General features: G+C 43.1%; 1 protein-coding gene across 2 annotated transcripts in view; it reads left to right on the top strand.

Annotated features, from left to right (window-relative positions):
* Positions 1–1266: 1266 nt before the first annotated feature.
* The window catches only part of erbb4b (erb-b2 receptor tyrosine kinase 4b), a 1694493-nt gene continuing 1672536 nt past the window's right edge, over positions 1267–23223 (top strand). For both annotated transcript variants that reach the window (XM_085985415.1, XM_085985416.1), the window contains exon 1: positions 1267–1664. In XM_085985415.1, coding sequence (XP_085841541.1) covers positions 1589–1664 — 76 coding nt within the window. In that variant the 5' untranslated portion in view covers positions 1267–1588. The remainder of the gene's footprint in view (positions 1665–23223) is intronic.

Below are 23223 nucleotides of genomic sequence, written 5' to 3'. Positions count from 1 at the left end.
ATTACAAAAACTGCACGAAACCTGCAAAAAACGCGAACACCTATTGCACATTTTTAACCAGTTGAGAATGTAATGTTGATAACACTTTCAGCTTGGTTATAAACGTCTGTTGTCGCCAATTATTATCTTATAATGTGTAGCGATTTGGGGGAAGTAGTGTTCTCTTTGCTTGAATCTGTTCGTTGCAAATTCATGTAGAGCTAAACATCTGCACGTGCAAAATAAAAAGTAACGAGCAATTGGAATTCAGTGCCCCACTGTTCAGATAGGTTACAGCGTTTGTCAGTTGCAAACTTATTCCCTATCAAAAGCACGTTTCGTCTAATTTACAAACTATCTTTTCCATTTGTTGTGATAGGCGTTCGCGCCGGGATTTGCAAGATAAATGCACGTAGACTTGTGTGTACAAGGTATGTGTGCACTTGCTATACTGTGCTCACACTTGTCACATCTTGGTTCAGACAGGTAACTGACTTTCAGTAGGACTCTTCTCATCTGTGCCAACATGAGCCGCGAACGGAAATCGTGGAGCCTACGGTTTATCTAAGGGAAATGTATAATACAATTTAAATAATACTCGACTTTATTGTCCATGGAACAATACCCAAGTGTAAAGGCTGCATTACGGTTGTGCATACAGTACATTAATTAACATAATAATTGTATACGTGAACCAATTATCTTAGGCCATTTTACACAGAAAGAAAATATCACTACTTTTATTCAATGCACCGCATAACCCCAAATCAGAATTAAATGGACAGGTTCAAATTATAAGCTAGCTGGAGATAAGTCTGGTAAATTATCAGGCACTTTTCAGTGTATATAACATTTAAATGTACAATTGCAGTTTATGCACCGCGATGTGAGGCTGTGGTCGGTAGCTAGACACTTGTTACACTGTGGGGACAGTAAATTCCTTTTTTGCCAACTTTTGCACACTTCCGAAGCATGCAGTCCAGTCGCTGCCTCTCCATGTCTCAGGTTCAATCAGCGACTATGTATCTGATACACGCCGATAGAGAGCATTGCAACAACGTAACAAACGGCAGTAGCAAAAAAATAACTCAGCAATAAAGTAACACACAAAATAACCAAAGTGGAACTACAATTCCCGGAATGCCCTGCCAGTGAGGGGGGTGGGGGGGAGAATTCTCTGATTGACGTGGCGGCGAAGCCAATCGGTGAAGGCGCGGCAGGTGCCTGGGAGGGGAAGTAGCCAATGAGCGTGCGAGGGGGGCGGGGAGGGGGGTCTGGAGTTGAATTTGTTAATGGCTGTGTGCATGTCGGGAGCAGGCGATCCAGCAGTTCGGGAGAGCGCTGCACTGGAGAGAGACAGAGAGAGAGACAGAGTGTGAGAGTGGACAGAAGACTGATAGAGAGACCGGGCTAAAAAACCCAGCGCACAGACAACACTCTGCAACTTGTGAGAGACTTTAAAACAGATCACCGAGAGAGAGGGCAACTAAAACAAAGTTGACACACTCACTTTCTGAGGATACATTTTGGTAGTCATGTAATTTTACACAGAACTGACTGACACAATCTAGCCCCCTGCGACAAAAAATTGAAACAAATCTGAGAGAAAATGAAGTTGGCGACGCTTCTCTTTGTGAGCTTGTCCTGTGCAACGCTGAAGGTGCAGGAAATAATTTCGCAGTCAGGTAGGTGACAGATTTCACTTTCTTTTGGCGGTTTCTTCTCCCTTTGCGGTGGCGCGTTGTTCTTTTCTGTTTGACACAATATTTACCCTGTTTGTAAACTTGAATGAAGGAAAGTTTTGTTTTAGCCAGAGTTTGTTGCTGCCTATATTTATCACCCCCCCCCCCCCCCCATTGAAAATGTTGTCAGTGTGGAAGTATGTGTGCCACACAAACCCCACGGTTACTAAGAGCCGCAGAAGTGTTGTAACAATTTGAATTGTCCCACAAGCTCCCCGCTGTTGTTCCTTTCTGAAATCTTTTGTGCGACTCCCATAATTATGCGTGTTTGCGCCTTTCAGAAGCAGTTGAGCTTGACATGTAGTTTTTAGCTTGTGAGGATTTCTTATGTGGCAATGAACCGATGTTTGTCTGTCTGGGATTTCTTTTTTCTCGCGCTGGGACCTTAACATGGTTTGTGTGTGACCTAGGTTGAGCAACTTTAGTCTAATGTACACAGCATTAAAATAGTTGCAAAATGTGCATTTGATGCAGGTGCATAACGTGAGAGTTACTGACAATTAGTGTGATGTAGGGAAACTGGGATGAATGCAACATACTGACAATCTATCTCTCGGTATACTCCTTTATTATTTATACTCCATCGTATTTAGAATAGGGTTTGAACATTGGTTGTAATCCGCTGCCAGACTTTGTGCCCGGGTAATCCATCAGCAGTCTGGAAGAGTTTGTTTTTGATATAAATATCTGCAATATAACGCCGGGACAACTTGAACCGAACTGCCAGAGGGCGACAAGATGTTGAGTGAATTGCTTTTAGATGAAGCAAATTAAGGAAACGAATGGAGACAATCTGCTCCTCGCATTATTAGACACGCTTGAAGTTAGATGAGAGTGGAATATTTTAAAGATGCTAATTTTCCAGAGGTGATGGGTCGCCCCATGCTTTCGCGGGCAAGAGCACAAGACGAATTATTTAAGGGTTACCAAAGGTCCAGATTTATTTCCTTGTTCTTGCTTTGAAAAGTTTCTCATGGGTTATTTACCTAACAATACATTTAATAAAAAAACAATTCAGTATTCGAAACACATTTGAGTCCCATTGCTCTGTTTGTGACTTGGGTAAATTGTGTGACAATAATGTCTGGAACTGACACTGTAACGGTGTGCAGCTTTTTAATACATTTTATTCGACCAGCAAGCCCATAAAAAAAGGTTAGCGCAATATTAGCAGAGAGATTTCAACAAAAAGCAGGGAAAGGAAGCGCCTACACAAACAGCGTCGGTTCGTCTAGCAGCTTTGGAGGTCTGTTAAATCAGACGCCTCTTTGTTTTGAAAAGAGCCTGAAAGCGGGAGAGACACGGGCGCTTTTACTCCTCTCCCCTTGCGATCAAAAGGAAAGGCTTGCAGTAGCAAACCTTCAAAACCTCCTACTTGTGATTGAACAGTGGCTGCAATAAGCACCGGCTGTTCTTTTGTAATACGGGAGAGGATACACTAACCATCCAAACGCACGGTGCCAAACTACATTTTGCAGTGTCCTTTTATTATATCGCAGAGTTGCGGAGTATTTCAGATGGCGCCTCGGCCACCCAGATGCTCTCACAGTGTGACACGGGAAAGCTGTAAAGTTGCACGCCTACCTGTATCAGCCGGTTCTGTGCCTGATACCGATCAATGTGTGTGTGTGTGTGTTTTTGAAGAAAAGCCATAGGAATTCCGCAGCGCTGTCCAGTATTGGCAGTCTCTCTCAGAGACGCTTTTGTCGCCTCGCGGTGAATTTGCGGGGATTCGCTGTGGCTCCGTCTCCAATCCAACCCCGGATCCCCTCCACACATCCCTCAACACCGCATATTTCTCGGTACCCTTTCATCCTCCCTCCTGTTTTTTTCTCCCTGCACTGGCTTGGTGTAATACAACTCACCCCGATACCAGTCTTCCCCTGTCTCTCGCATCTCACCGTGTTTAACGCCTATTATCGCTCTTCTCTTACTCTCTTCATATCCCCTCTTCTATCCTTGTACACTCCTTCGCACCCCACCCTGTAGATTGTTTGAATTTTCTCTGTCACTGCTTTTCGTCCAATCTCCCTCCCAACACACACAGTGTCGTGCATGGTTCCGAAATCCACACTTGATGAATTTATTCCCAGCGGCCGGAACCCAGGCTAGATTTATTCCGCATGGACAAAAGCCTAATCAATATGACTTGCAATTGCCACCCCCCCCCCCTTCTCCGCAAGTATAAGCGATTCAAGGCCAGCAACGATTTATATGAACATATTTTTTTGTTTAGGGATCGATTCGTACTTGTCAACACTTCCAAGTGTACAAGCAGTGCCCGGGGAGCGGCCCCGCTGACCCTTGGCGCATGGGAAATTGATGGATGGGTTCAAGCAGAGAAATTAGCTTTTCTCAGCCTCGCTGCTCGCTGTAGCATCTGACAGTCACGGATGATAAGTCTGCACAATTATTAAAATACAGAATACTCCGCCTTCAGATGGACACACACACACGGCGCGACATTAGCCCCGCTACTAGAGGCACTGCACGCTAAAAACAAAAACCTGTTTATTGTATGATGCACTATGACTTTTGTAAATGTATCCAGAGTTAGTTTTATTTGAATCAGACTACCTATTTGCTCGGCCCAGGAGATGCAGGGGCGCAGTTAGTGTGCGGTAAAGAAGAGATGAGCTAATCTGCGAGAGGAGATTTCGAATAGTTTCGGCTGGGCGGATTGAGGTGGAGCTGCCCGACGCTGGCATTTAGCTGATAGCTCGACAGACGGGCCCGTGCTGAGGTTTCACAACTGCTTCCATTCGGCGATTGTGTCATCTTGTTAATTGCAAACTATTTTTTTCTCTTTAAGAAAGACCTGTTAAACGGCAAAGCAATCTGTTTATTGAAACAGACCAAAACCACGATTGGCAGGTTAAACAGAAGACACCGGATGATATTTCTTGTGCAATAATTTGGGAGACGGAATATAGGGAACTGAATTACCCGGACTCTTGTTTAGAATCGAAGTTTTTGAAGTGGTTGCGGGGCTGTTGTCGGTGCAAGGGTTAATAAAGTAGCAGCAATCATAGCTCGGTTTTAAAATGAAGAGTGAAGATCGGGGGTACAATCCCTAGCTTTGCATCAACAGGAAAGGACTGGCCAGTGTCTCTAACTGGACCAAGTGGTATTCTTGCTGAATCTCGGGGAAATAAACACACTGTACAAATGCACCAGCTCCTGAGCAGGTCATGAATATCTCCGAATACTCTGTACTGGGATGCTCTGTAATCTGTCCTTTTATGTTTAAATGTTGGGAGTCCTGCACACTGACCAAACTAAATACACTGGCAAATAACATACTGCCCTCAATATTTAGGAACCCTTTGGTTCCACTTGCACATAATATGCAAAAGTTGCTGTGCATGTGGTGGGGCTGGGCTGGTGCACCCGTCCCACAGCCTGGTTAACCTGGTTGGAATGCGGTCCTGCGGATGACGCCTTTGATGTCGCCGCCTGTCTCCAGGTAACGAGGGACGCCGGCTCGCCGCCACGTGACGCGCCTGCGCAGAGCCGGCCTGTTTCCTGAGTCGGGGTGGGGGCGGTATGGGGAGGAGATTGCCGAGTGCCGATCTGGTCCTAAAGTGCCCGATGCAGCGCCCAAGAGACAGACATGTGGGGTTGGCCGCTGGCTGTAGCGCAGTTGCAACTGGGGAATGGTCAGCGCGGTGGCTGGGCGTCTGTGCTTTTATTTGCAATAACGCCCGCCGACATTCCCCTGAAACCCCAAAGCCCGCGCCACCCCTGGCTGGCTGCAGAATGAAGAGGAGATTGCCCCTTTTCAACGCGCCTGTTGCTTTTTCTTGCAATGCTTCAGATTTGGGTGGAGAATGGACCAAATGAAACCCGCTGCCAATGCAACAGCACAACCAGGATCGTTTTTAAATGATCTTAGATTGTTATTGTTACAAACCCTGTAGTACGAAACGAGTAGCACATCGCGTTGCACCGGGAAACACGCTGCAATTCTACACCCCCAGGCAAACAGACCGCGGATATTCCTTGCGCGGCTTCTAGACTGAGCTGGTGTATGAACGGTGAAGGTTAAATGGCCCTAAATATTCAAAGTATGGATTGCAGTCAGTAACACCAGCATGGACTGCACTGACAGGGTGAAAACGGCTATCAGCATCCGAAAATACATTAATTGGACATCAAACTATTGCTGTTTTTTGTATATTATTGTTGCTAGACTCGCTCTCTCTATAGCGTGTGTGTGTGTGAAGAACAGTTTAGAGAAATCTACACGTCTTTTACTGGAGTGTGTCTACACGCACGTAAATAAACAAGCCTTGGAAAATATTTCAAATCAGGAGTTTAAACATTGTAAAACAATGGAACTATAAATTGCCCTTTTCCAACCGGTTCTGTATGTTCAATAAATCGCAGATAAGGAGAGGGAGTTCCTCACAGTGCAATGTAGGAATTGACTTTTTCCGGCCAAACATGCGGCATAAAGGTTTTTTCACATTTCCATAATTCTGAAAGTGCAATGATCGTGATATCATTGCACGGCTCCCCTTTTGACGCCGATAAAAGTTTAATTGAATTTTTTTTTATAACCCGCCAGGCACTGGGTGTGAAATTGACGAAGCTTGAATTAACGATCCACATAAACTCCTGACAGCTTTTCCCGCGAAATCTGACGAGAGTGAAAGTGTTACAAGGGGTTGATTTCACTAAGATCAATCGGTCATTTAAAGTTCAATAGTCTGGACGTGTGTGCCAGAATCATTCTCAGACCTAATTACAAAGATCGGAGTTGAAGCACAGCACTGTATTAATACCCTCCCCGGCTCCCAGCAGCAGGCCCTCTGCCAGAACACGCTGTAAATTCCAGGGACCTTTGATCGCATTTCAAAGTAATTATTTGTAATCGAAGTGTCTCTGCAGTGAAAAGAGTAGTGTTAGTGAGGCTCAAAGATCAGCTAATCTTCTATCATTTTAAGATTTAAAAAAACAAGACTTTTTTAGGTGGGATAATATATATCTTGGGATTACAAGTAGATTTTATGGTTTAAAGCGTAATTGTATTTAGGGCGAATTGCTTGCTGAAAAAAAGGTATCTCGGTTTGAATGAAAATCAGCGATATATAGAATGATACAGCACAGGAGGCCATTCGGCCCATTGTGCCTGTGCCGGCTCTTTGAAAGAGCTCTCCAATTAGCCCCACACACCCTGCTCTTTCCCTCCAGTCATTTCGCCCCTTTTTAAATAAAGATTCAGTTCCCCTTTGAAAGTTATTATTGAATCTGCTTCCACCACCCTTTCAGACAGTGACGTAACAACTTGCTACGTAAAAAAATCTCATCGCCCTCCACCCCCTGTCTTTTTTGCCAATTATTTTAAATCTCTTAAAACCTCTAGTAACCGGCCCTCCTGCCAGTGGAAACAGCATATCCCTATCCACTCTATCAACAACTCTCCCCCCCCCTAATTTTTAACACCTCTATTAAACCTCCCTTTAACCTTCTCTGCTGTAAGGAGAACAGCCCCATCTTCACTCATCTCTCCACATAACTGAAACCCCTCATCCCCATACCATTTATACACACTTTAACATCTGGTAGATAAACATGATTTGTTTCAGCAAAACGCTGCTTTCCCTCTCACTTTGTTAATCATTGCTGTGATCAGAAGTGATGCTGTGTCACCGTTTGATTTTATTTCCCCCTCTCCCTTTCCCCAGCCCGTTGCCAGCTTAATGCGCGAGCCTCGAAATTGCTCTGCCTGCGATAATGAGTGAGACATTATGTTGAATTGTTTCTTAAAGGGCTGCGTGCAGCAGTGACCTGTAATAAATGGCCCGCGGATGAGAAATGGCAGCTGTGGGGGCTCAGTCACCTTGCGATCATGCAGAAATAACGGAGCCGCCTTCTCACAGCCTGAAAAGAGCTGACCTTGGTTAACACTCATTTTCAGAGAGAGAGAACGAGTTACCACCACCAGTGCAATTGGTGCCTGTTTTAGACCGTGAAGCGAAGACGGAAAGTTGGAGTTTACGGTGGTACTCGCAGTTCTCAGCAGACCTTACCGTTTCTGAAATAAAACTTTAGCAGAGGTACAAACATCCTCACATGCAACATTGCAAACAAGGTTCATCCTGTCGTTTTTAATTTTGATAACGTTTCTGCAGTTTAAATAAAAGAAGCGCCGACCGAATAGGTTCTAACATCGTTCAATTATTTGACAGACCAGTGTGTGCTCTTTGTGAAAACATATTTGTTTGTGCATATCTTCGGGTACTTTAATGGCATAATGTTGAGTTCTAATTTAGACAGCTTTTCAATAGCACAGCCTTCACCTGATCAGTTGTGAGTGTAAGAGTTGCATAATTTGGCCCCTTTACTGAAGAAGATTGCTTATCGAACACGCTCATTTATTGGGCATAGCTTCATGACAGATTACCTGTGGTAATTTGCTATAATTTTGTTCAAAAGTGCCCTCTAAACTAATGCTGTTAAAAGGACTTGAGGCACTTGCAGTACTTTCCCACGGTAGCATTACAAAACCTATACCCAGAGCAGCGTTCTCACTCAGCAATAAGTGACTTCACAAAATCTACAACTCTTTGGCGTGTTTTATTTGCAGTTTTCTCCACCAGGAAAAATAGCAATCTTGATAAGTGGTAAATGTATAATTTCCCTACTAGTACAGTCAACCCTTGTGTGACTTGCAGGAGTTAGACGAGAAGAAAGGCAATTCTGAAAGTTTTTGCAATCTGAGCGATAGCTAACCGCACAGCGAGGAGGGCGACCGTTAATACCACAGGCATTTTAGAGATTCCAAGTGACTAGACCGAGTGACAATTCCGTGTCAATGGAAAATGCTGATAGTGAGCCACCAGAAATGATTCGCACAGAGACTCAAAACCACTGTAACCTTCCATATTACACCACAACTTCAAACAATGAGCAGCGTCATTCCGGAGTCAATGGGAGAAAATTAAAATAGACCCTCCCTCACACCCTTTAAAATATTCTGATGTATCAGACCTATGATATAATGTATTGTTTGTGACTCACCAATAAAACCCTCCTTAATAGCGCATGTACAGCTCCCACAAGCAGCATTCTATTGGGACTGGTTGTACCTTGTAATAATGGTATCGCAATTCCATATTTATTGAACTAAATTATTTCGCTGATGAAAACGGATAATTCAGCTCAAACAAGGATAGAACCTAGAGAATTCATATGCTGTGTTCTGTCAATCGGTTGATAAAATATATTAGCTTCAGGATGTGATGTGTCTGTGCTAGACATTGCATATGGGAAAATCGTTATTTTTGGTATATCGGGTACAGAATCTGTGAATTGCATGAATTAAGGTGAAGATTCAGAAATGAACTAAATTGAATATTCTGTATTTTAGATTTTGGTATCAGAAATGGGCTTCAATCTACACAGGCAAGCCTTAAAAAGAACTACCTATTGGTCACGGGTGGCAAACAGAACACACAGTAGTCATTTTGTTTAGCCTGATGTGGAACAAAGTGCATATTCAGATTGCTTCTTATCAGCATGCAGTGATTTTGACTGAGATGCAGACTTCAAATGTGTAAAATGAAACAGTATTACTCTGTTCCAAGGAGTATAATGGTCTTGTATTTACAGCTGCACCACAACACAATAGCAATCTGCGAACATTGCCGTCTTTTACATTATTTGAAATAAATGTTAAAGAACTTAGCTTAAAAAAACACCGCTACTCTTTTTTGCAAATGTAGAAAATTCTAGTTAATTAAACCCTTTTTTATAACACTGAGAGTCTTGCGGAGACTGTTTTACAGCGAGTTCTTTTTTGGCGAGTGAACCATTAGCATAAACTATTGAGTTTGTGGTGTAATCGAGAGCGTTCGAGATACTGAGCAGTCACGGTGTATAAAAAAATACCTGCAACAGTGCTGAACATTTCTGTCGGTGCGGACATGGGAAAACTGTGTTTCTAAATGTGTTCACTGCTTATGAAATGAAAGTTGTCAGGTCTTTGAAAGATGCATAAGCTATCTTCATCCGGTGTAGCGTGTAAAGGTAACTGATGCCACAGAAATCATTGATATAGTTGTAGGGATGAAGGAGAGAGCCTACCTTTACACACAGGGAAATCGATTTTTGTTTAAACAATCTTCTGAAGAGCTGATTACCTTTATTTTTTTAAATGTAGACCCACTACACTTCCCCCCTGCTCTGGCACACAAACCCTGTCGAAACGCAGGCTAATAAAATTGAATATTGTCGTCTTAATCGCATTGTTCTGCTTTTTGATCACAGCAGTCGCACATGCAGTTTTTACTGTGTGGAAACAATATGGTTTTTCAGTTCATTTTTATACAGCAATGCAGGAAGATATTGCCGTGCAAGGATTTGTTGCCTCGATACCCCAGTAGTTACTGTACTTCCTTAACTGGAGAGGATCACAAGAGATTCAGAAACAGACTGAACAGAGCAATTTTACACTTCGGCTCTGCTAGTAATCACAATTTATTTATTGAAGGTTAACATTACTTCCAGCTTCACTCCACTCTACTACTCTGTCTATACCACAATATACTATGTTCACCGGGCACTTACAATCCAGTACATACCACTAGCAGTGACTTTTAATAACCTGCATTTGATGCACCATGTATACAGTTGGAATTTAGCTGAAGGAGATAAACTGTTACTATCCTTGAGCATCAGGCTTCACTAAAGTGTGTAGCTGTGCTTAATTTAGTGCTAGGCGTTTATTTTTACTTTCACCTGCAGAAGCATCCCCGATGGCAAGGTGAACTTCTAACAGATGGGACAAGCACTTGACAATATGCTTCAGTGGAGGTGGGCTTTTTTGGAAGGGGAATGCCTTGCAGTACTGTGGGCAACGCTAGCATTTGTTATCAAATAACAATCCATTGCCCAGCCACTGATCCCGTGGGAGTGTGTAGTTGTAAGAGGGTACCTCAAGTAAAAGGTGCATAAGAAACATGAGCTCCTGTTATACAGTAAGCACAAATAACGTGTCCAAATCTCTCCATGGCCTCGCCTCCTTGTCTCTGTAACCTCCTCCAGCCCCACAACCCTCTGAGATCTCTGCGCTCCTCCAGTTCTGGCCTCTTGCACATCCCTGATTTTCATTGCTCCACCATTGGTGGCTGTGCCTTCAGCCATCTCGGCCCCAAGCTCTGGAATTCCCTCCCTGAACCTCACCACCTCCCCATCTCTCTCTCCTCCTTTAAGATGCTCCTTAAAACCTGCCTCTCACCTGTCCTAGTATCTCCTTATGTGGCTCGGTGTCAAATATTTGATTACGCTCCTATGAAGCGCCTTGCGATGTTTTACTACATTAAAGGCACTATATAAATGCAAGTTGTTGTTGTTCTAGCCATAGACTTCTTCCAGCATTTTGGAGACAGGCACTGTGTATTTGAATAAAGTGGTTATCAAAGTGAGCTTAACAGTTTAATTTTCCCAGTAAGAAAATGAACAAGAATGACACACAGGCTGTTGCAGACAGACATTTGGATCCTGTCACTGTTCTATGTGTACAGTGACAAGTGCACTCGGTAGCTTCTTCGTTTGTAGGCTGCAGTGTGGTCAATAGTTTAGGTGGCCTTTTTGAGAATGAAAATGGGGGGAGGAAGGGAGGAGAGAGAAACGATCAAACCATGTATTGCTGCCAATTTTACAATTGAATGCGGTTTAAAAGCTGTGAAGAAACACCACATATTTGATTTTAGAGTCAGCTGGAATAGTAAAAGCACTGCACACAATGCACTTTCTTTTTGTTGGTTTTAAGGGTATGGTAGACTGTTTTCAATCATTACTGAAATAACAGGTTATCATTCTAGCAGCAGAAAATGGTTGGCTTGAAGGGCATATAATGAGCATCTGTGTGCTGAGTTATTGGATGGGGGGTGGTGGGAGAGATATTGGGCTGTCTTATCCCTAAAAGCTGAATCCCTTTGACTTGTACATGCTACTTTTGAGTGTACTGGTGCACCTCCTGTGGTGTTGTCCACAGGTACTCTTGGACTGGAACACGATTGTGCTGATTAGGTTACTTTAATGTCGTTGCTTTAAATAAGCACATTCAGGTAATTGTCGCTACTTACAATCTGCTGAGGCCAATCAGAGGGGCAGTTGTAATAGCTTGTAAATTTGAGGGTTCAGATTTTAGGTCAGTGAGTGGCTTTTTTTTACGACTGTTTTACATCTGTAAAATGTGGTCTGCTGTGTGGTGGCATGTGCTAAATACAAGACTACTATATATGTATAGATTTGTTAAACGTTGGTTATCTATTGCAGGGTTACTCAAGCTGTGGCAATAGAATCAGTTGTGTGAAGCTGTAGCCAGTAGGATTCAAGTCTTCAGGAAGGGAGGGAGAAAATTGGCAAAAGACAAACATTATAGTTCAGCCACTGGCCATAGTTAGAAAAATAGTAGCTGTCCTTTTGGACATTGCTGAAGCTTTTAGGAAGGTCTCGCCTGTTCAGCAGCAATGACCAAGACAATGGCTGCATTCCTTTTGGTTTGGCAGAGTTCTCTACTCACTAGTGGATGAAAAATGAAGAGAAGAGAAGAGGTTATGAAGCTGATAAACATTTCCATCTATTATCTACATCTGGCTCCATAATAGAAATGCCCAGAGCAGACAGCTATCACATTTGTGATTGTTACTGATGAGCCATCTGTTCTGAAAGGAGATCCTAACATTATTTAAAATTGGTAATTGAAAACAAAAGTCTGCCCAGTTTCCTCCTCTCCTCTCGTGAAAGCATTAACTCTCACTGGACTGTATACAGGTTCCACAGGTGTCAGCTGCACTCTGTCAAGTGGTCATTATTCCCCGGTGAGTGTCAAGAGTAGAGGGCATCGTCAGCGAGCATTTCCCTGTCCTCACCCAATGTCCACGGGTGTACTCTTGACAGTCACAGGAGCACCAAGGCCAACCATAGCACCCCTACCATGGCCTCAGAGAATTGGTCATTTTTGCTGCATTTCCTCATTGTCTTCCTCTTAGCTCAAGTATCCTTGTTGTGGAGAATTGGCGATTGGAACATTGCAATTTTCACCACAGGAGTAGCATCATTCCTCCTTCACACAGTGCCCACTGGAAAGGTATAATACCACAATGCACTATGGATTAAAGAACAAAGGTTCCTCGATGGGAGAGATTATCCTAGATGCTTGGTTGCAAAATATTGGTGTTTCTGTCAGATACTAGAAGAGCCTTTTATAGTAAGGGGCAGTTCCCTAAACAACAAAATGTAGCAATAATTTCATTTGACAAACAAATGTACATTCACAACCAGTTTACGATTTGCATTAAGTAGAGATTGTATTGTGATAAACTTTGATGAAACGAGTTTCCGATCCTCCGTACTTGATGGTGGACAGTGTTTTCTACAGGGATCAGAGCTGCATTAATTTCAGCGACTCAGAATTGATTGAGAGAAATGCTACAGAGAAAGGCCAAACTGCTGCACATTGCAGTGAAAGAAGTAACCTTTATTAATCCCGCATGTGTATAAATTGTAAGTCAGAGTTCAAGAATGCACCAGAACAGGCTTTCCAGTAATTTCCAAATGCAAATATAATGCACTGGATAATGGGAAAAGAAAAACATAGATCAGAAATTCAGATGATTGTGTCAGCAACTGCATGAGGTAAGCCCATGGTATATTCATAGCTCAGATTGCCATATAAATTGGAAAATTGTTATCCTTCACTAGTGCCTACTGATGGTATGAAGATGGTTACTACTCTCTGTGCCATGGAAGCTGAGCAGAACAGTTGGAAACACTGATCTCCATCAGATGAGTATTTTATCCGGGGTGGCATACATTTGAACAATTGCAGCTCTCAAATTCAACACGTCTCCAATACATATCCAATAGACAAACCCTTATAAAGTGCCGCTTTCCTACTGTTGTGCAAAAAACCCTCCAGGTTTCTCTTTCTTTCTTTTATAAAATTATGGAACATACTCACATCCAACATATCAGCCCATAATTTGCAGTCAGCAGCGAAGCAAAGGCGTTCGCCGCTGGCCCCGAAGAAAGCTGCCCACAGAGATCTCTCAATCTGTCGGAGATCTCTCAATCTCTGTGGTGAGAAGTTTGGCTTTTTCAATGTTCAGTTGAGATCAGTGTAAGTTCATGGGGAATCCCTAACGCGAGCTGCTGTGACATCAACAAGATGTCTAAGCAGCCAATCACAATGCAGAATTCTCAGACAGGGAACCAGGAAGTGAAGAAGCTCCTTTTATTTTGACTTTTTAAAAATGTAACAGAGCAGAACAAAGATTGGGGCACTGACATGGGGAAAAGGTAAACATGAAATAAAGATGAGCAAACTTTTAAAAAATATAGGGGGAAAAATTGGGTCGTGCCTCCTTTGGGGCGCTAACTTTGTCGGGGCACTACTTTCAACGCCTCGAAAAAGTTAGCGTCCCCACGCCCGAAATTGAATGGTAGCACCCAGAGCAGGAGGCAGGGCACTACTGGAAGCACTCCCCCTCCCTCTTGGGGCGTTCCCATTGAATATCATGGCGCTACGTGCAGCAGCGCCATGCGCGTCGGCACGTAGCGCCGCGGTACTGCAGGCCTCCCTCCCCTGATTAAAGGGGAGGGGCCTAGTGCAGTGCACATCAGGGTCCTGCTGGACCACCGGGGAGCGGGATGCCGACAAAAGCGCGTGGCACTCAAGAGGAGTGCCGGGCTGACCGATTGCAGCCGGCACCGCGCAAAAGGAGGCCAGAGGAGGTAGGTGCTGGCAGGTGGCCCAAAAAAAATTGCCGCCCGGCACCAGCCCTATACTTTGCGCTGCCCCGGCCACAAAAACACCACCCTGACCCTGTTGGATATAGCGTCCGGCGGTAGGTCAGGGGGCACGAGCCAAGTTTATGGCCCCTTGAGGCGCTAACTGGAGGTGCAAAGCAACCGAATATTTCTCCCATAATATTTTTTAAGTTTCTTAAAAATCGTAATTTTTATTAAAATGGATAAATTTGACACTCTACAAAATTAAAATGAGTTTTTCAGGGCCATAATGTTTGTTTAGCAGTCAATATGCTGTTAAAACCCCAGTTACACCTAATTCAACAAGGTCTAACTTTTAATGGGGTATTTAGCAGTGATATTACTGCGGAAAAGCCGTAGTTTCCACCAGTTTCACTGATATCCTTGATTACACTGATTGCCAGCTATTCGGGGGGTGGGAGGAGGGGCACAGCAGAGCCAGTGTCAGAGCAGTGAATGACTGGCCCCAATTTCAGGATTTCCACGTTGGGATGGGCCTGCGCTAACTCCTGAATTTGTGGTCAGTTTCAAAGGGATAATACTAGCGAACGCTGTTCATTCACTGTTATTACCCACTGCAAATTCAAGAATTCACATGTCAGAATGCACAATTTCCTTCAAGCCAAATGATTTTGTACCCAATCTAATAAAGAAGCCTGGTAATTACCACAAGTACTTTACTCTTAACTGCACCGATATTAAATGAGCTAGCTTCGGCCCAGAGGAGATCTTGGCTAATAACAACAGAAAACGCTGGAAAAACTCAGCAGGCCAGGGCAGCATCCGTGGAGAGAGAAACGGAGTTAACGTTTCAGGTCGAAGACCCTTCGTCAGAACTGGAAAAAAAGCAGGAAAAGGGATAGATTTTCAAACAGGAGAAGGGAAACTGAAAGCAATGAAGATGAACAAGGTTGAAGAGAAAAACGGAGATCCCGTCGAAGAGAAGAGCAGAACTTCTTCAAGGTGGGCATTCCTAGAAGAGAGGTGGCAGTGAACCAAACACTAATACGATAGCAAAATACTGCGGATGCTTGGCTACCAGGTTGCTGCAGTTAGCTAAAGTTCAGAAAGTAGTACTCATATAAGGGTTAAAGGAGGGGGGGGGCACATGAATTTGTGGGCTAATTTCCCTGTGGTTAGTCTTGTATTTAGCTGATCAGCAGTGAATGGGTTTGGGGTATACATTAGCAGAGGCCTTTGCATCACCATAGAAATACAGGAGGTGTGGAAGACAGTCTATTCTGCTGGCCTGTAATCGAGTGACACTAAATTTATTTACATGTTGATGGATTTTCAGCTTGTCAGTTCTTCATTTATCCAGGAAATGGACAGATGGTTTCATTACTGCTTTGTGACCACTCAGCGCAGAGCGTCAGCCAGATTTATGAAGTTTCACTCGTCTTTCATAGGTACTCAAGGATGAGAATAATTCTTTCATAATTAAGATAATTTCCTTTATCAGCATAGCTTCTAAATATGGAAGAGTGGATTTATGTGTTGTATATTATTTTAATATATCTTCTGTCAAGGCAACACTATCAATCATAAATTTCAAGCTCTTCATCCCTACTGAATTTACTTGGCACCAATGGCACTAGGTCTCCAAAGGGAGCTAAATATTAATGCAATGTCATGAAGTGTGTGAGATCCATCTCCACTTTGGTAGTTCAGAGAATGAAGCTGCATAATTAATCATTTTAGCTTCTGCTAAGAATGTGTAATCAGGACTAAACACCTGGACTTTAGGTTGTAGAGAAAGAGGAAGGCCTCAGTCTTGCAATGCTGTGGAATAGTTTTGACTCCTCTGGGAGCTGTAGTAATTGAAAGGATATTCTTCCTTAAAGCTTTTGTAATTCACTGAAGTTTTTTTTTTAAAGGCTTACTTACTATAGCAAATGAGTACAGTTTAAGAATTGAAGTAATTCTGTGAAACTAGATCTGAATTGCTTTTGTACAGAAGGTATAGAAGTCCCAATGTGAAAGTTGCGGCCCAGCAGGAGCGTTTTATGCCTGGCCTCTGAAATTACGAAAGAACATTGGTGTTTCAAGTGTATGGATTTGAAAATCCTTGAAGATTGTGCAGAAAGCATTTGAAATTATTTGAAAGAAGACAGCGTCCCTTTTTTGTATTGCCGTTTTTATTAGATATAGGCTTGAGGACAATGCCTCCGAGAGAACATCAGCCCATAGCTTGATTTCACAACTGCCTTTTCATACTTGTGTGATCAATTAAATCTGACATTCTGGAAACAAAGTACAGATGAAAGTGTCACAAGTCCCAGAACTAAAATTATCAATTTTAAGTAAAGTAAGCAAAGTTAAAGGTATGATTTCATAACCAAGGGGTTACTCATGTTCCCCATTTTATTTGCAACATCACAGATCAATGCATAGATTTAATTTAAGCCTTTTCAATGCCCCTTTAATTGCAATACAAAAATAAGTTGCTGATTTCTAAGATGTAATCAGGCAGTTTTAACTTTTTTTTAAGTGAGAATGTTTAAGTGTCTGGTATGCCAATCGTGTGCTGTTTAAGGGAAGCTGTGATTTTTCTTGAAGCATGTAACCATGCAAAGCTGTAGTCTGCAAAAGTAAACAGACTTGGAATGTGTGTGCGTTTGAAATAGCAAATCTAATAACAACGGCCTGAGAAAGGGTACAGAGGACATTTACTGGAATGGTACCAGGGATGGGGCACTTCAGTTGTTTGGAGAGACTAGAGAAGCTGGGATTGTTCTCCTTAGAGCAGAGAAGGTTAGGGCAGATTTAATCGAGGTGTTCAAAATTAAGAAAGGTTTTGATAGAGTAGATAGGGAGAAACTGTTAATACTGACAGGAGGGTCGATAACCAGAGGACACAGATTTAAGATAATTGGCAAAAGAACCAGAGAGGAGATAAGGAGAATATTTTTTACGCAGCGAGTTGTTATGATCGGCAATGCACTGCCTGAAAGGGTAGTGGAAGTGGATTCAATAGTAGTTTTCAAAAAGGAATTGGATAAATACTTGAAAAGGAAAATATTGCAGGGCTATGGGGAAACAGAATGAGAATGGGACTAATTGGATAGCTCTGTCAAAGAGCCAGCAACAACAATAACAACAGCAACAACAACTTGTATTTTTGTATTTATATAGCGCCTTTAACATAGTAAAACATCCCAAGGCGCTTCACAGGAGCGTTATAAAATAAAATTTGACACCGAGCCACATAAGGAGCTATTAGGGCAGATGGTCAAAAGCTTGGTCAAAGAGGTAGGTTTTACGGAGCACCTTAAAGAAGGAGAGAGAGGTAGAGAGGGGGAGAGGTTTAGGGAGGGAATTCCAGACTTAGGGCCTTGGCAGCTGAAGGCACGGCCTCCAATGGTGATGGGGATGCTCAAGAGGCCAGAATTGGAGGAGTGCAGATATCTCGGGGGGTTGTGGGGCTGGAGGAGATTACAGAGATAGGATAGGGCAAGGCCATGGAAGGATTTGAAAACAAGGATGAGAATTTTAAAATCGAGGCGTTGCTTAACTGGGAGCCAGTGTAGGTCAGCGAGCATGGTGATGATGGGTCAACAGGACTTGGTGGGACATGGGCTGCAGAGTTTTGGAGGACCTCAAGTTAACTTAGGGTAGAACGTGGCAGGCCGGCCAGGAGTGCATTGGAATAGTCAAGTCTTGAGGTAACAATGGCATGGATGAGGGTTTCAGCAGCAGATGAGCTGAGGCAAGGGCGGAGACGGGCGATGTTCCGAAGGTGGAAATAGGACATCTTAGTGATGGGGCAGATGTGTGGTCGGAAGTTCATTTCGGGGTCAAATATGACACCAAGGTTGCAAACAGTCTGGTTCAGCCTTAGACAGCTACCAGGGAGAGGAATGGAGTCAGTGGCTGGGAACAGAATTTGTGGCAGGGATCAAAGACAATTGCTTCGGTCTTCCCAATATTTAGTTGGAGGAAATTTCTGCTCATCCAGTACTGGATGTTGGACAAGCAATCTGAGAATTTAGAGACAGTGGAGGGGGTCAAGAGAGGTGGTGATGAGGTAGAGCTGGGTGTCATCAGCCTACATGTGGAAGCTGATGCTGTGTTTATGGATGATGTCACCGAGGGGCAGCATGTAGATGAGAAATAGGAGGGGCCCAAGGATAGATCCTTGGGGGACACCAGAGGGAATGACGCGGGAGCGGAAGCCATTGCAGGTGATTCTCTAGCTACGATTAGATAGATAAGAATGGAACCAGGCGAGTGCAGTCTCACCCAGCTGGACGACGGTGGAGAGATGTTGGAGGAGGATGGAGTGGTCAACCATGTCAAAGGCTGCAGACAAGTCAAGAAGAATGAGGAGGGATAATTTACCTTTGTCACAGTCACAAAGGATGTCATTTGTGAGTTTGATGAGAGACATTTTGGTACTGTGTCAAGGGAATCTACAGGGGATCTGGGACTGGTGTGAACAGGGCAAGCAACAACGTGTCTCCTCAACCAATCAGATCGAAGAATCCTTACTGCGGCATGCAGAGTCTAAGCCAGCAAGTTAGAATATTTATTCAATGTAAAATCATGTACAGAATGCAAAATAAAGAGAGGGAAAGAAAGATGGGATTAAGAGAGAGATAAAAGAGACAGAAAGAACAAGGAAAAAGTATTTAAATTATTGTTAAATCTCCAACAATAATTAAAATCTGAACTCCACGCTTGTAAAGGTAAATTTTCATTGCCAGAGAGGTTCTTTGGCAGTAATTAAGACTTAACACATCATTAAAAATTCATTTACACTTGAATTGACAAGTCCTGACATTTTCTGGCGTGTTTAGTTGGTATCTAGTGGGTAAGTACTGCAAATTCATGCCCTTGATGTGTTTGAATGCTGAGTAGCTCGGCGAGGTACTGGTGTAGCGAAGCTTGCTAGAGGAGCAGAGCAACTCGGACAGCAACTTCCTGATTTCCGCATTTAACTCCGCATCTGCGGATGTCGGAAGTTGCTGTCCGATTGACTCCTTAATAACGGTGAGCGCTGTTAGTCTCACTGTTATTCTCAATGCAAAATCTGTGCCATTGTCTTACTAGTCTTCACCACGGATGCAGACTGGCCTGCTGTGTGTTTCCAACATTTTCTGTTTTTGTTTCTTTAATTATATTAATATTTTACTGAGGTCCTAAAGCCGTTGTTGCCTGAGAGAAACTGAGTCAGGGTGTGGTGAAAACTCACATTGCCCAAATGAGTTTGACTCACCTTGTTGGTTGTTACCCCACTATCACTCTGCTAATAGTAAGAATGTCCCAGCGTGTTTGCTGCTGCAGCGAGAGACCTGGGTACGATTAGAAGGCTCAGCCATACCTTGTGCTTCAATCAGCTGCTATTCTAATGCATGGTGCAGTGGAATGTTCGTTCCAATCTTGACTGATATCTGGTAATCAAAATAATTGATAGCTTAAAAATAGTGGTCTGTTTTCACGACACGATTGTGATTGCCACACCCTTTTGTACTGCCAGTTTCAAATAGAATTGACCAGAAATCAATCAGATTTACTTTTTCTGTTTTTCTGTTCCCTGCAATTTTTCCTTTCTGTGCGAATGTGTGTGTGCCTGTGTATGTGTATCTGCACTTGTGTGTGCCTACGCATGTGTGGGTGTGCCTGTGTGTGTCTGCTTCTGTGTGTGTGCCTGTGTGTGTATATATATCTGTTTGTGTGTGTGTGTGCGCCTGTGTGTGTATATATGTCTGTTTGCATGTGTGTGCCTGTGTGTGTGTGTGTGTGCCAGTGTGTGCCTATGCCTGCGTGTGCATGTGTGTCTGTTTGCACGTGCGTGTGTGTCTCTTTGTATGTGTGTGCATCTGCATGTCTGTGTGTGTGTGTGCCTGCGTGTGTGTGTATTTGTCTGTTTCGTGTGTGTGCCTGTGTGTGTGTCTGTTTGCGTATGTGTGTGTCTGTGCCTGTGTGTGTCCGTTGGTGTATGTGTGTCTGTATGCGTGTATGTGTATTTATGTGTGTGTCTGCGTGTGTTGTCTGGAAAGTGCTGAACACATTTCCCTATTAGGTCTGGCTGAAAGCCAATGCCTACAGCTCTGCCTAATTCGTGTTCACACTTCACCAGGTCTAGTAGTTCCATTTCTTCTTCAAACTGCATTACGCTGATGAACAGGGTTTTATGTATAAAAATTCAATTTAAATATCAAACTATAAATGTTTATTTTGCCTTGCCCTCTGTGTTCTTCCCCCCTCCCCATTATATTTTTATGCTGCAGTAAAATAGAAGTTAAACACTCTCAGCTAAATTGAAGAAGGGTATTCAGTTTGCACGAGCTATGGTGATCTGTCAGCATTTTAAGACTCCTGCCATTAGTTAAACGTACAATCCTCACTCATTCGGCACAGAAGACCATTGGAATGTTTAGAATGGCCTGAGCCATCTGGATAGAGAAATGCCTGCATTGCTTGCTTATTTTTGTTCTATTATCTGACGTCTTGATGAGCATTATTGCTTATTCTCATTTCACTCACAATTCAATGCAGCCTATTTTCAAATAGGATGCTAAACTGAAGATTTTGAAATACAATAAATATTAATAGGAATGAGCCAGATAAATTGTGTTTTATTTATTTCATATCTTAACCTAATATTATGGCAAGCAGTCAAAATAAGTCAGAATTGTATGTTGAGTATTAGTGTGGCTCAGTTAGTAGTATGTTTGTCTCTGAGGTACAAGGCTGTGGGTTTAAATCCCATCTAAAACTTCAGGGTGACATTCAATGTTGAAATTTTAAATGGAAAGACATTGGGCCGTATATTCCGATCCCTACGGGTGTGTATGTGTACACACCCATAGGGACATCGGAAATGCCGGTTTCAGGCATGCCAAGTGCCTGTGCTGAAAACCGGCATTTCCAATCAGTCAAGAATGCTCTTGACAGATAGGACGCCTGCCCTGGAGAAGGGCCTCTGCGGGCAGATAGTTCCGCTTTCAACAGAACCTCCGCCCGCTGAAATCCCTTAGAAATCTTACGTCTGGTAAAAGCAAGCGTAAAGCCTGCTTTTACCAGCATAAGAGTTGAAAAAAGTTTTTTTTTAAATTTCATTCATTATCATTTAAAAATACTTTAAAAAAGGGAAGTTTATTTTTAGCCCCGTAAAAAACTTTAATTATTTTTTTCAAAAAATAAAATTTTTGTTTAAAATATTTAATTTATTGTAATTTCAACACATTTTAAAATGTGATTTTTAAAAACATTTATTTAATGTTTTACTGTGTTTTTGGGGTGATCTCCATTCATATATTTCACAGGTCTATCTGTCAAGTGTATGAAGGGAGATTCCCTTCTTTGATTGGCTCCCCATGGCCCACGTGATCCCAGGGATGCTTGCGAACCGCATGCGCCTCTGGGATATGTGGGCCCTGCACATTTCGAGTTGGAGAGGCCCAGGAGCGGAAGTGTCCGGACCTCGGGAGCCCTCAAGTAAGTCCGTAGATTTTTTCCAGATTGGAGGCCTCCGCATGCAGGAAGCCTCCGATTGGAAAATATGGCCCATTGTTTATACTGACAGAGTGCTGCATTGTTGTAGGTTCTGTCTTTTAAAAGAGATGTTAAACTGAGTTTGAAGAAGATCAGGGCGTTTTCCTAATGGACTGGCCAATATATTTCCATCAAGGAACACTACCAAAAAATGTTAACTGGTCATTTTATCACACTTACGTTTGTTGGAGCTGTGTGGCTGCCACCTTTGCTTGTATAAAAACAGTGAGTACACTTTAAAGAAAATGTAATTCATTTTTGCATTTTTCATTCATGGGATGTGGGCGTCACTGGCAAGGCCCGCATTTACTGCCCGGACCTAATTAATTGGATATGAAACACTTTGGGACCCCCCTGAGGATGTGATAATGTGCTATATAAGTCACCATGTCCCTCAGAAATAACTTGAAGCATTTCACATGCTGCTTTGAATTGTAATGGCTGCTGTTATGTAGGTGAATGCGGGAGCCATTTTGTGCAAACAACAGTGAGCTGAATGACCAGTTAATATACTTTTGGTGGGTTGGTTGAAGGAGTAATGTTGTTTTTGGACACTGGGAGAACACTCTGTTGCTCTTCAAATAGTGCCGTTGGATCTGATGGGCTGGATTTTGATACTGGAGGCCTGTTGGAGGCGGGACTACAACTTTTGGGGTTGTAGTCCCACCTCCATCGAGCTGTGGCCAACCCACTCGATTTTTACTTGATTGACCTTGTTGAGCCCGCCCAGCGGGCTCAGCAGGCCAATAAAGGACCACCCGGCAACAGGTGAAATATCAGCGTTTGACAGCTCTTTGAAGCTGTCAAACACTGACAATCTGTACACTAAGTTAATTCCTTCCTCTCAGGCTGATTTCGAGATCTCTCCAGAACAGAAAGCTGAATGCTGCAACTTTTGACTGTTCGCAGCCATTCTGCTTTCTGTGCCGGTGAGATGAAGGACTCCCGAGACCTGAAGGAAGGAAGGCTGTAAAAGTAAGTAAAGGTAAGTAAAACTTCTTTAAACACTTTACACACATCAAACACACTTACCTCTGCATTCATGCACACATCACTCACCTGAACACCGGACATCTCGAACCCTCCAAGCCTTTCAGCCCGACGGTCCGCCTCGCTAACTTGGCATGGTTTGGAGCTATCGGGAATCCCACACTTCAGGAATAAAAATAGGGATTAGGCTAAAAACTGCCTGTTAACTACCTGTTAACAGGCAGTTAAT

Source organism: Somniosus microcephalus, chromosome 4 (genome assembly GCF_052327205.1).
Source record: "Somniosus microcephalus isolate GS21.2 chromosome 4, FLI_Smic_1.0, whole genome shotgun sequence".
Taxonomy (NCBI): Eukaryota; Metazoa; Chordata; class Chondrichthyes; order Squaliformes; family Somniosidae; genus Somniosus; species Somniosus microcephalus.
The sequence above is the reverse complement of the archived record's forward strand: the minus strand, read 5'-3'. Positions and strand labels throughout refer to the sequence as shown.